We start from the raw sequence: 11,735 nt of genomic DNA, 5'->3' as shown, positions 1-11,735 counted from the left end.
ATCTTTAACGGGACTCCTGACAGAGCTATGTGTTTGATTCAATTGCCATGATTGAGTTAATGCCAAATCTTTCCTAATGCAATTATTACCCTGCCATTGCTTTTGTTCTATTACATTTTGGTCTTAATTCGTTGCTGCTGATGTGTGTGCAAAATTATTGGCCCATTTTTTTTCTCAGCTTCAGTTTCCACTGACAGCATTATGATGCAGTGCAGTGCTGAAATGCTGTAGGCTACATGAGAACTGCCCAGCTGGTTCATCATCATTAGACATTTTTTATATTTTTCCAGATGGAAGATGATGGTAGCGGCACAGTGGCTAGAGCCCCAGACCCTGCACTAACGGCTTTGGAGATGCAGGCAGGTGCCTAGACCTTCAGGCCTGTGCCCAGTGTGTGTGGCAGGTGTGAATGAGTCGAGCTGATCCATGCTGTTCTAGTTAATGGATCTGAGCAAGACACCTAAGCCCATGTGCTCCACGAGTGTCTTTCAGTTTGTGGATATGAGTGATTCGAGATGGGGAAAAGCGCAGTGAAAGAATCCTAATGGACCTGTGTAAACTGCAGAAATAAAACCCCCTTCTTCAAATATTTAGTGTCACCCTGTGGAGGAAAGCAGACACTACATCTTGTTTTAGAGCTTTAGTTCACTACTATCTGTGAATATCACTTACAGTCTTACTTTATTGCTTTGTCGTTTAACACTGAGATCTGTCACATATAAATAGTTTTCCTCCATAGCCAAGTAGTTTCACTCTGTTTACAGTTAGTTTCTAAATGAACCAATCAAGTCCATACAGTCCATATATTAAAAGTAAGCTGCAAAAACAGCCTGTTTTGAATTAATTGTTTTTTGATGTCACAAAAGCCAACAGGTTTACCTATACCTGCCCATTCATCCTCCAGCATTGTGGCACAGCCCATTCACACTGAAGTTATAAGGAGTGTTTCAGTCTGGAATAAGCCTTAATGCTGTCAGAACGAAGGCAGAAATGTAAACTCTTTAAGGTCCAATAATGGTCTTAAGGCCCAATTGTGAACAATAAATGACTTTTAAACATCATCTGCATCCATGTTCCCAGGGGAAAGGAACATATATGTACCTTTTCATAATTTAAATTGTTTTAAATACAAAAGTTAAATAAATCTGGACTCAAGACAGTGTCTATGGAGTTAATGCAGCTTTAAAAAATAATTGCAACAGAATAGTACAGTTACTAATTAAAGGTACTGAAGATGTTTCCTTGAGTACCATCCCAATGACTTCAGGCCACCTTCCGATTGACAAGTTTTTCTGAGAGTGTTCAGGGCACCCAATCAGAACAGTGGTCGTTTACATATATCAGTCTTAGAAGCTGAGTAATGAAAACAGCCTGTTTAATTCTAAGGGATAAAGAGAGGCTGGAAATTGTCACATAAAAAAGAATTATAACTGTTTTTGAAACATAAAACCACACAAATATCATAAGTTGACATTGATATTTATATATATAAGCTATCAGTCCTTTAAGAAATGAGCATGTTGTCTGTGTAAACTCTTACCATATTAGAAGGATCTTGCTTTTAGTATTCAAAAACCTGTAAACCTGAATGAACAACTAACAAAAGTACCACCTCGGGAATAACGTCATACCCCATGTGTTTTAAATTCCTAGATCACTCCAAAGCATTTCTGGCCTTTAAACCACCTTTGGAGAAGTAACAGTGGAAACATACATACATGCATACATTACCTTGAAAGGTCCCAAACCTTTTGACCTGCAGAATCTAACTCACATTTTACCTCTTATTCTGTCCTAAATTTCTGTTTGAACGAATTAGAAAATGTTTTTGATCTTTGAATTGGCACTGTGGGCTATCGGCTTTAAGGAGCACTGTCAATGACCCCGTTGCTTTCTCATGCTCTAATCAGAGAGGAGTGAAGCAGAACCAGTCTTATCTCTGTGTTTACGTACACACGCTCACTCTCTGGCCTGTTCTTCGCTACAGCCGTGAGAGACGAGGCATGCTGTGCCAGACAGACCACCAGCGAGAGAGCTTCTGTCAGCCCTACTTCGGCTTCAATCCGAAGATGACATTGCAACATTAGCCAGATTAGAATTGACTGCACAAGGTAAGTCTATTTCTCCAATACAGTGAACTGCTATGAGGCTTGTCTGTTTAGTTTAAGTAAACAGATTGGGGGGAATCATAAAGCAAGATCTCTTAGATAATATAGTCAAGTCTATCCAAAAGGAGGAGTTAGGGTCATTCTTGTTGGACTGTTCTCACTTTGTGCTTAAGTTATCCAGTTTACTGAGAGAATTTTTGCTTTGTGAAACGAACTGTAGTCTCTAAATGTACATCTATAAGGTGTACCAACAATTGTCAGTAAGAGTACACAGTGTTTAAAATCTTCAGCAACTGGCCATCTGGTCAGCGGTCGTCCCATTGATGGATGGGTAGAGGGTGGTGATAAATGGTGCACTATGATGAGCTACAGTCTGTAACTGTAAACCTACATAGTGTACCTACAGTAAGTGTTTGTAAGTGTTCCCTCTGTACGGTAAGTGTTCATGATAAAATGACCACTGAATGTAAATCTTAATGAAGACAAGGCAGAAATACTCGTAAGTGGTAATGACACAAAGAGAAGCAGATGTTAGAAATGTTGGTGAGCTTCTCAACCCTGATGTAACTTTTAAACCACTAATAACATCACTATCTAAGGAATATAGCACAGGTGAGAGTCTACCTCTGGGATTCCATTAAACTGATTCATGCTTTTGCTTTTTGACGATTGCAGTAAATTGCTCACAGGACTTCCTCCAACTGCAACCAAAAAACTATAACTTGTGCAAAATGCAAGAATACTAACACGTACTGGAAAACGAGATCGTATTTGATCAGTTTTGGCAGAACTCCTGTGGCTGCCTTTTTATTTAAGAATTGACTGTAAAATGTTAGTATTCATTTTTAAATCTAGAGCACCTGGATTTATCTTTAGATGCCTGATAAACTATGTTCCAAATCATGTCTTTACATCATCTAGTACTAACCTTCTCCATACCCCACATATAAAACTTGAGTGGTGAATCAGTCTTTTATTTTATATTTCCCACATTAAAATTAAATATTTGTCAGGCTTCTTCTATCACTGATTAAAAAAAAAAATACTGCATAAACAATTTTCTTCATTTTAGCTTTTAGCTAGCATTTATTACTTTCCTTACTCTTACTGGCATGTCACTTTTAAATTACTTAAAAAAAAATTGATGTACCTTTTTCTATTATTATTATTACTATTACTATTATTACTATTATTATTATTATATTTTTCATCACTGCTTTTATTTTGTGCATGTTTTAACATTTGTTTTAATGTCTCAGTTATTTTTTTAATTAAATTTTGTTTCTTTTCTTACCATATTTTTCATTACATTACACTGTAAAGCACTTTTAACCACTTGAACTGCAGATTTATTATTCAGTTATTAATCCATTATGAATTTTTCAGTATTTACTATAAAACACTTTATAGTAATGCTTTATTTTGGTTTATGCCTTCAGTTTAAGGGGTGAAAAACAAGGTGAGCATTTATTCATCAAAAACAGGGGACCAACAAAGTAAAGTGTTACCATGCTACCATGTTTCATAGTAGATACTGGAAAATTCATAACTGGAATAGTAACTGAATATTAAACCTGCAATTGAAGAGATTAATGTATGAGTGCTATATAAATAAAATGTATTATTGTTATTATTTATTATTATTAGGTACAAGGTAGGTGTACCTAATACACTGTGACCTCAGTGTAAAGTCTGTGGTGTCTGTTGTGTCTTCCTGAGTCTGTGTCCTCTTGTCACACCTCGCTCTGCCTGTAAATGAGGGATCTAACGTGACCGTCAAACATGAGTCCTGGCATGAGCTGTTGTGGTTCTTTATGTATTTGTCTGGTAAATACTGTCTCTCTCTCTTTCACTCTGTGTCGTTTTGATGTGGGCATTATTTGTGAGTCTCTGTTCACTTGTTTGCACTTTAAAGGCAAAAACACAACTGTCTCTTTCAGCTGAGCTTATTTGCTTTTCCACTGTTGGTGCAGCCACTATCCATTATTCTGCCTGCTTGGTGGTGCAGTCGACGCAGCTGATATGAATTCATGCTGCCTTGTATAAATAACTCATGCTACAGAATATACATAAACCATTGGCTCGGAATAATTGTCTGTGACCTGCTTTCATATCACACTGAACTGAAAATGAAATGAGAAGAAACACGGGAAAATAAAAAAGACTTGAATTATTGCTAGCTTTGCAGTTAAGTCTGTCAATTGTCCAGCAAGCCAATCCATTGTTCAACTGAAATGATCTTTGCAGGTGGCTTTCACTGTTTATAGCAGTATTATTACTTTTGTTCATTGATTTGAAGTGGCGTTTTCAGAATGACTGGAGAGAACATGGCGTCGTGTGTGGTGGTCACTGTGTTGGTTCTGTTGCTGGTGAGGTCAGCTCATAGTCAGCATATGGCAGAGGAGCCCTGCTCAGTCCAAATCCTCGTTCCAGGACTCAAAGGTACCCCACACAACACAACATATTGACAAACATGAGAAGCATGAGTAGTGGTAGTCCAACAACTTCACTATGAAGAGGTTAAGGGTGCACTTGTAGCTGATGGCTAAATGCTACCATTAAGCCCTTGAGCAATGCACTCTTCCATAAGTTTCTACTGGGGGGAAACTGTCCCTGGCCATCATAAATCGCTTTGGGCAAAAAGCGTCAGCTAAATGTAAATGACCACAACACTGCATCAGCTAAATGTAAATGTGTACTTCCATCTGGTACAGCTGTGAAATAGCAGGGGAACTGGAGTTCGCACTCAGATGGCTGCTTGGTACAATGTAATGTTATGAAATGCAGCCGATGAGTGACTGCAGTGGCCTTCAAAATAAAGTATGTGTGTTCTCACAGGAGAAGCAGGAGAAAAGGGAGAAAAGGGGGCACCTGGCAGACCTGGGAGAGTGGGACCACCTGGAGATACAGGTACTGTTAGCGAAAAAATCCTGAAAGTGTATGTCACACGCTATGTTTTCCTAATTGATCATTTGCAGATATCTTATGACAGACATATCAGCCACTTTATGGCAACTAGAAGAATGTGTCATAAACATGTCATGAGAGATGTTATCATTTCATCATGACAGTTAATTTTTAAAGATATTTAATGTATCTAGGTTTAATTTTAAACCATTCCTATTGGTCTTTTCTCTATTGATCATAAAATGGGTAACTTTCTTTTATAGTCCTTAAGTTCTAGATATTACCCAGGTAAGTGTGAGGTTCAAATTTCAAAGTACTAGGTAATTATTTTGGTTAACATGATGGTAAATTTCAAGACAGTCTAACTTAATCACACTAAAATGCCCAACAGGTTCTAGATATTTTTGGGTAAGTATGTGGTACAAACTCCACAGTACAGTGTAATTATTGTGGGTAAATAGTACAGGATAGTTGTTTGAACTAAAAATATTCTACATGGATAATACATGGATTGTACAATAAGTCTTATATAGGTTGTATCTCTTAATTATCTACAAACAACCCTGAATCTGGACTGTAAAAGAAAGTAATGATTCTTATTGTGGTTTTACTAAATCCTTACCATTTACTTTAGAGAAGTGTATTTGTGTTTTGTGCTGTCATTATATGTCACATAGCTACCTGGTACTTTGAGATTATCTGATTTACTTTCCTGCTTAAACATGTGACATGAAATTTAGTGTGAGAATATTTGCACTTAGCACTTGGCTACTTTGAAAATTTATGAGGTATTTTACTATGTTCTTTATCAGCTTAGTAGCTAGAACCTGTAATTTTGGTTTAATTTAGTCAGACTCTTTTGGTACGTATGTTCATGTACCCTAAAAAACTACACAGCAGTTTAGTTTACCTTACACTTATTAAAATATGGACCATTCTACCAAATTAACTCAAACTGCGGTCCTACAGTTAAAACAAACTATAAAACACTATAAACACTATAAAAAATAGGTATTTAGACCTTGTTTACACAATTGTTATGCTCAATTTAAACCTAAGGCATTAATTGAGATAGTAATAAGGTATATATCATTTACAAGGTACTTTCTATTAGGAGGTAGCTGTCCCAAATCTCTACTTCTAAACTTGTGAAAATAATACGTAATTCTTTTTTGTATTTTTTATTGTGTTTTTAAAGACTTTTTAAAATTTCTTTAACGTTGAAAGAATTAGATTATGAGCTAAATTTTTTAATTAAAAAACTTTATTAAAAAACACTGTTCCACGTTTTCATGTCACTACTGAAACATAAAGTCCACAGTCAGATGCTTATTTTAGCCACACCCCTGCATTTTAGAGCAAGAAGAGAGACTGCATTCCTGTCCCTCATGACCACATGGTGAGATCCCATTGTTTTGAAGTAAAAAAAAAAGATTTTAGTTATGCACTAAATTAGCTAAAATTGTCACTACTGAAACATTTGATAAAGTTTCGGTAGTGTTGTGATTATTTTGGCAGTGACAAAATGGAATATCCGATCATTTATTTTAATTAAGTACACATAATTAAGGCATAGGGCCATTCAAAGCGAAAGGATTTTAGTCTAAAGTCCGAAATGTGTTTTGAAATCTGACTCTGAACAATTTGATAGAGTGATCCATGTAGAACCTGTCGGGCAGTTCATTGTAATTCAGTTAAACTGTGTCAGTGTGATCACCACAATAATTACCTAGTACTGTAAGTTCCTCACACTTACCTGGTTAATAGAACTGGGGACTGTAGAGGCAAATGTTCACACAATGTAAAGGGCAACTGACATTTTCAAATGGTTAAAAAACAAAAAATTAGAACAGACAACAAAAGCATAGTCTGTCTAGAGCCAGTAGAATGGATACAAACCCAGACACAAGTGTCAGTGGAATTCTACTGATAGACCACATGACCACAAGTTTCTGCTGGGTTTCATCACACTTAGGGAGTGCAGACCTGCAGAATGTTTTTTAGTTCAAAGGTCATCTAGCTACACTGGCCAGAATGCAGTAATGATGACAAGTGTTTACTGCAGCTGTAATGAGGATTAAGTGATGCTTTACTAGGGGAACACAGAGAGAGAAGCCTGCCCTTTTCCTTGAATTTAGTTCTGCATTACAGTAACCCTTGACCTTCATAGAAGTTTTTACGCTTTGATTTGTACTTTAATGATGAAATTACAAGCAATGTTTTAATCCTTTAGGTCCTCCTGGACTCAAAGGACAAAAAGGTATCATGGGACGTTATGGAAAAATGGGTCCGCCTGGATTAAAGGGTAAAGTAGGCTACCGAAGAAAGTGCAATTCAGACAGTAATTAGTCTTCTGTGTTTTGAAAGTTTTCACAACTGCACTTGACCTTTTAACAGGTTTAAAAGGTGATATGGGAGATCCAGGACCAAAAGGCTCAGATGGAGAGCCAGGTAAGGGCTTTAAACAAGGAATGTGTTTTTTTAAAAAAAAACATTTTATAGAATTTAATTGGTAACACTTTACTTTGACCTTGCAACATAACACTGACATAACCATGACATAAACATGTCATGGCAAATGTCATATGCTGTCATGAACAGATTTCATCCTGTAACGTATCAGTGGTATGTTACTAATAACTATCAGATAAATGATGTCATGACAGCCTATGACACATGCTAATTATTCCCTAATTGCCCTCTATATCGCAACATATATCTTATGATAGATCTCCTAACAGTTCTTTTATGGCAACTAAAGGAATGTGTCATACATGTCATGACAGATGTGATCGTTTCTCATGACAGATTGTGTTTAAAGACATAACATTGTGACGTTAATAATATCTAATATATAAAAAGCTGTCATGCTAGGCGATGTCATTATCATATGCAAATGTTTTGTCATTGTTGTTCTTTCACATTTGCCAAGAATGTGTCATAAATGTTTCATGAGAAATGTAATAAAAGCTCTTTCATGGCAAATATAACCTAAACATATGACAATAGTCAATACCTGCCATAAGTTCCTAAAGTATTGTAAGTGGTGAGAAATTATTCATTACTCTTATTCAGACTGGGTTAGGTTATCAGGGGGATGGCTGCAATATGATTTTACACACCTCCTTAGTGATAAAACTCACATAGGACAGCAGTAAAATGGTTTTCAATCCTGAATGTTTCGGTCATGCTTTATTTTCTCTCTCCTCCTGCTAATGCTCTCCCACTGTATGTGAGAGGATGGAAATGAAGTACTAATGGAGAGAGTAAAGGGTCAAACCTTTCAATGTGACGTGAAATCTGGTTGGAGACCTTTATCCCGATTGGGCTAAAATGATCAAACCAGTTGAGTTTGGTGAAAAACAGTAGGTAATTTGGCCTGTAATCTCAAGTCATGCTTTCAGATGTGATGCAGCTCATGAGCTTGGTTTGTATGTCACTCACTCAAAAGATTTCCCCACAAGTGTGAGCCGTTTTAGCACTTTTAGCACCATTTAGGGAGGAAAGTGAAATTATATATTTTACTAAACATTGGCATTTGACATTCTGCTTGTCTCCTCAGGGCTCCCTTGTGAGTGTGCACCCTTAAGGAAGATGATCGGTGAAATGGACAATCATGTGGCACAGTTAACCAATGAGCTGAAGTTCATTAAAAATGGTATGTTGTTGAAATGCACCACAGCACAAAGCTTTACACCCACAACCCCTTCTCTCATCCCATATAAAGCAAACCCTGTCAAACCCTGATCCTAGTGTTTTCCTTGCTTTAATACAACTGATTCAACCAATCAGTTCACCAGTCATCAAGCGTGTTATGAGAATTATCAAGTGCTTCATTGAATCAGGTATGCTGGAAAAACATGCAATGATGTAGCCCTCCAGGAATGCAGTTAAACACATTGGTACAGAGGGAAGATACACAAACACAAGGTTATCTTCAATTACAAATATTTTGATAAGGACGATGACATACGCTTATCATCTACTTTATTACAAACACCGAACTCTACCTACACTCACTGGTCACTCTATCAGGTCCTGCTTACCTTATAGGTCCAACACAATCACAGACTGTAGCTCTTTTGTTGTCATGCATCTGTCAGCCACGCTCACCTCCAGTCATCATTGGTCACTGGTTTGAGCACAGGACCACTGTCCATATATTTAGTTAGTGGACCATTCTCACACATTACTGACACTAACACGGTGGTGGCATGTTCCTGTTCCTGTGGCGTGCTGCTGGTAGTGTATCAGGCACAGTGGTGTTGCGTGTTTTAGTGTCACTGGTGGGTTGAGAGTGGTCCACTATCCAAAAATATTCATCCAAGAGCTCGTGATTCATGAAGGACTATAGCACGGCTAAGGCCTGTTTCACACATACTACTTCTGTGTGACATGAGCGATGCAACAGCATGTATGCTATAGCTTACACGTGTTGACCATTCACACAAAGTGTTTGCACTGCAGAACAATACAGGACACAAGTTCTACAGACATCTTCCAAATGGACAGTCAAATCAGTTACTTTGTTTGATAAAAATATAATTTGTAAAAGAGCACAGTACATTTGTTTACCCCTGGCAGATTTCTGGAGTAGTGATTGGGCAATTGTTTCAACCCTGGAAGGCCTACAGGGAAATGTGTATGCAGCACAAAATGTCCAGCCAGTATTTTGTTTGGTAACAGTCATAAATTGTAGAATTTGCATCTTTTGAAGCTTTATATTTGGTTTTCTGAGGTTGTTATCATTGGTGATAGTTTATTTCACTGTAATTTGCTATGTGGAACAGGAAGAAAAAAATAGGCTTGGTGCCTATTTTCTAAATGCCATGCCATAACACTGTGGGAATGCTCTGTTAATATGAGTGCCAAAATGAAAAGCAAGATGTTCTATGGTGCTCACACCATGTAGTGGTAGTATGTGTGAAACAGGCCTAACACAAATTGTAAATCAGCAGATGACTTACAGTCTCTAATTGCATACCAGCAAAGTGGAGCTACACAGTAAGGGTTATCTAAGTGGCCAGTGCATATATATTAGGGGTTAAATCCCATTCTTACCCAATTCTAGTTTTTCTCTACTTTCCAGTAGCTCATTGGCCGTTCATCTGGCACTTTATTGAATCAGGTATGCTGGAAAAACATGCAGCGATGTAGCCCTCCAGGAATGCAATTTGACACCCTGGTACAGAGGGAAGATACACAAACACAAGCCTGTTATCTCCAATTACAAATATTTTCATTCAGATGATCACATACGATGGCTTTTTCCTACACAAACAGCATTTTGCAAACTGACAAAAGCAGTTAGTCAACCAATACCTCTTTTTTTGTTCACTTCTACAATGCACTATTGTGTACGCTGGGTGCTGCATTGTGATTACAGAAATACAAGTGCTCACTTTTCAGCACTGCCCTCCCCCGCAGCTGTCGCTGGCGTCAAAGAGACAGACAGCAAGGTGTATCTGCTGGTGAAGGAGGAGAAGCGGTACAGAGATGCTGAGCTGTACTGCCAGGGCAGGGGCGGGCACCTGGCCATGCCCAAAGATGCTGCTGCCAACAGGGCCATCGCCGGGTACATCACAGAGGCCGGCCTTAGCAGAGTGTACATCGGCATTAATGACCTGGAGAGCGAGGGCCACTTTGTGTACGTGGAGCGCTCGCCTATGAGCACCTTCAGCAAGTGGAGGGAAGGAGAGCCCAATAACGCCTATGAGAATGAGGACTGTGTGGAGCTGGTGTCTTCAGGCGAGTGGGTGGATGTGGCCTGCTCTCTCACCATGTACTTTGTGTGTGAGTTTGACAAAGACCGGATTTGAGCATCATCGGATTTGGTGCTCTCACAGTGGGACACAAATGACAAAAAGGTCTTTTTTTGCAGCCTTAAAATGCAAGTGTGTAATTACTTTGACAGGACTACATTTAATGGGCAATGCAGGGCAATCATTTCATACAGAACGACAAGTAAGGACATTTCTTTTCATGGAAAATATTTCCACGTAGAACAAGTCATTTGACTGAGGGTGTTCAAGCTTTTGCATATGACTGTTACCACCTTATACCTTCTTTATTAATAGTACACTGTCACTGTATTGTTATGGTACACTCTTTTATGCATTCAGTTTTTTTTCTTGGTTTTACATAGTGTAGTTAGTCTTTAGGGACTTCCAATTCATTAAGAAATGTCTGATAAAATTAGAATTTTATGTTATGTATTGTGATTTGTCTTGTACTACGATGTATTTTTGTAAAGTCACAAATAAATTTGTACTAGTTTCAAGCATTTGAGTTACTAATCACCAAAAGCACCAATAAAAACTGCGTGGAGACTACAACGCCTTTCCCCTGCTAGTTCTGAAAGGCAGTTTGTTGTACGCTGCTGCCCTCTAGCGGCCATGGAACGTCAAGGCCTGCCTATAAGCAAACGCATTTTAATGATGTCCTGTTTTAACACACCCACTTTAACTCCATAATGGGCTGTTAATGAGCTGGATCAGGTGTGTTGGGAGCAGGGAAAACACTGAAAAGTGCGGAGCCGTGGGCCTCCAGGACCAGGGACAAGAAACACTGATTTAGCAGACTTTCTGGAAAAGATTTGTTAATTTAAGAAGGACAAACAGCGTATCGTACTTGTGTGCCAGTTTTCCTAAAGTCTTTAAAGTTGAAAGATGAGTTTAGATTGCACTGTGTTGGCTTACAGAGCTAGAGCCGGATTAAGCT

At 38.2% G+C, this 11,735-nt stretch overlaps 1 protein-coding gene across 3 annotated transcripts; it reads left to right on the top strand.

Annotated features, from left to right (window-relative positions):
• Window positions 1-1,945: 1,945 nt before the first annotated feature.
• Window positions 1,946-11,298, top strand: colec11 (collectin sub-family member 11). 3 transcript variants are annotated; one of them, XM_036593673.1, is made up of 7 exons: window positions 1,946-2,111; window positions 4,420-4,550; window positions 4,947-5,018; window positions 7,249-7,320; window positions 7,413-7,466; window positions 8,578-8,673; window positions 10,425-10,834. In XM_036593673.1, exons 2-7 carry the CDS (start codon window positions 4,421-4,423, stop codon window positions 10,832-10,834), a joined length of 834 nt encoding a protein of 277 aa, XP_036449566.1. In that variant the 5' UTR covers window positions 1,946-2,111; window position 4,420. The 3 variants fall into 3 exon arrangements, with proteins under 3 accessions (XP_036449566.1, XP_036449564.1, XP_036449565.1); XM_036593671.1 differs by having other exon boundaries at window positions 4,408-4,550; XM_036593672.1 differs by having other exon boundaries at window positions 1,947-2,113; window positions 4,397-4,550; window positions 10,425-11,298.
• Window positions 11,299-11,735: the final 437 nt, after the last annotated feature.

The sequence above is a fragment of the Colossoma macropomum genome, unplaced genomic scaffold, assembly GCF_904425465.1.
Source record: "Colossoma macropomum unplaced genomic scaffold, Colossoma_macropomum, whole genome shotgun sequence".
Classification (NCBI taxonomy): domain Eukaryota; kingdom Metazoa; phylum Chordata; class Actinopteri; order Characiformes; family Serrasalmidae; genus Colossoma; species Colossoma macropomum.
Note: the sequence above shows the minus strand (reverse complement) of the source record. Positions and strands in the feature narration are given on the sequence as shown.

Coding starts and splice junctions, on each gene's coding strand:
- colec11 (XM_036593672.1), top strand. CDS start 4,421: ATGACTGGAGAGAACATGGCGTCGTGTGTGGTGGTCACTGTGTTGGTT. Junction 7,321..7,412: donor GGGTCCGCCTGGATTAAAGG/GTAAAGTAGGCT, acceptor ACCTTTTAACAG/GTTTAAAAGGTGATATGGGA. Junction 7,467..8,577: donor AGGCTCAGATGGAGAGCCAG/GTAAGGGCTTTA, acceptor TTGTCTCCTCAG/GGCTCCCTTGTGAGTGTGCA.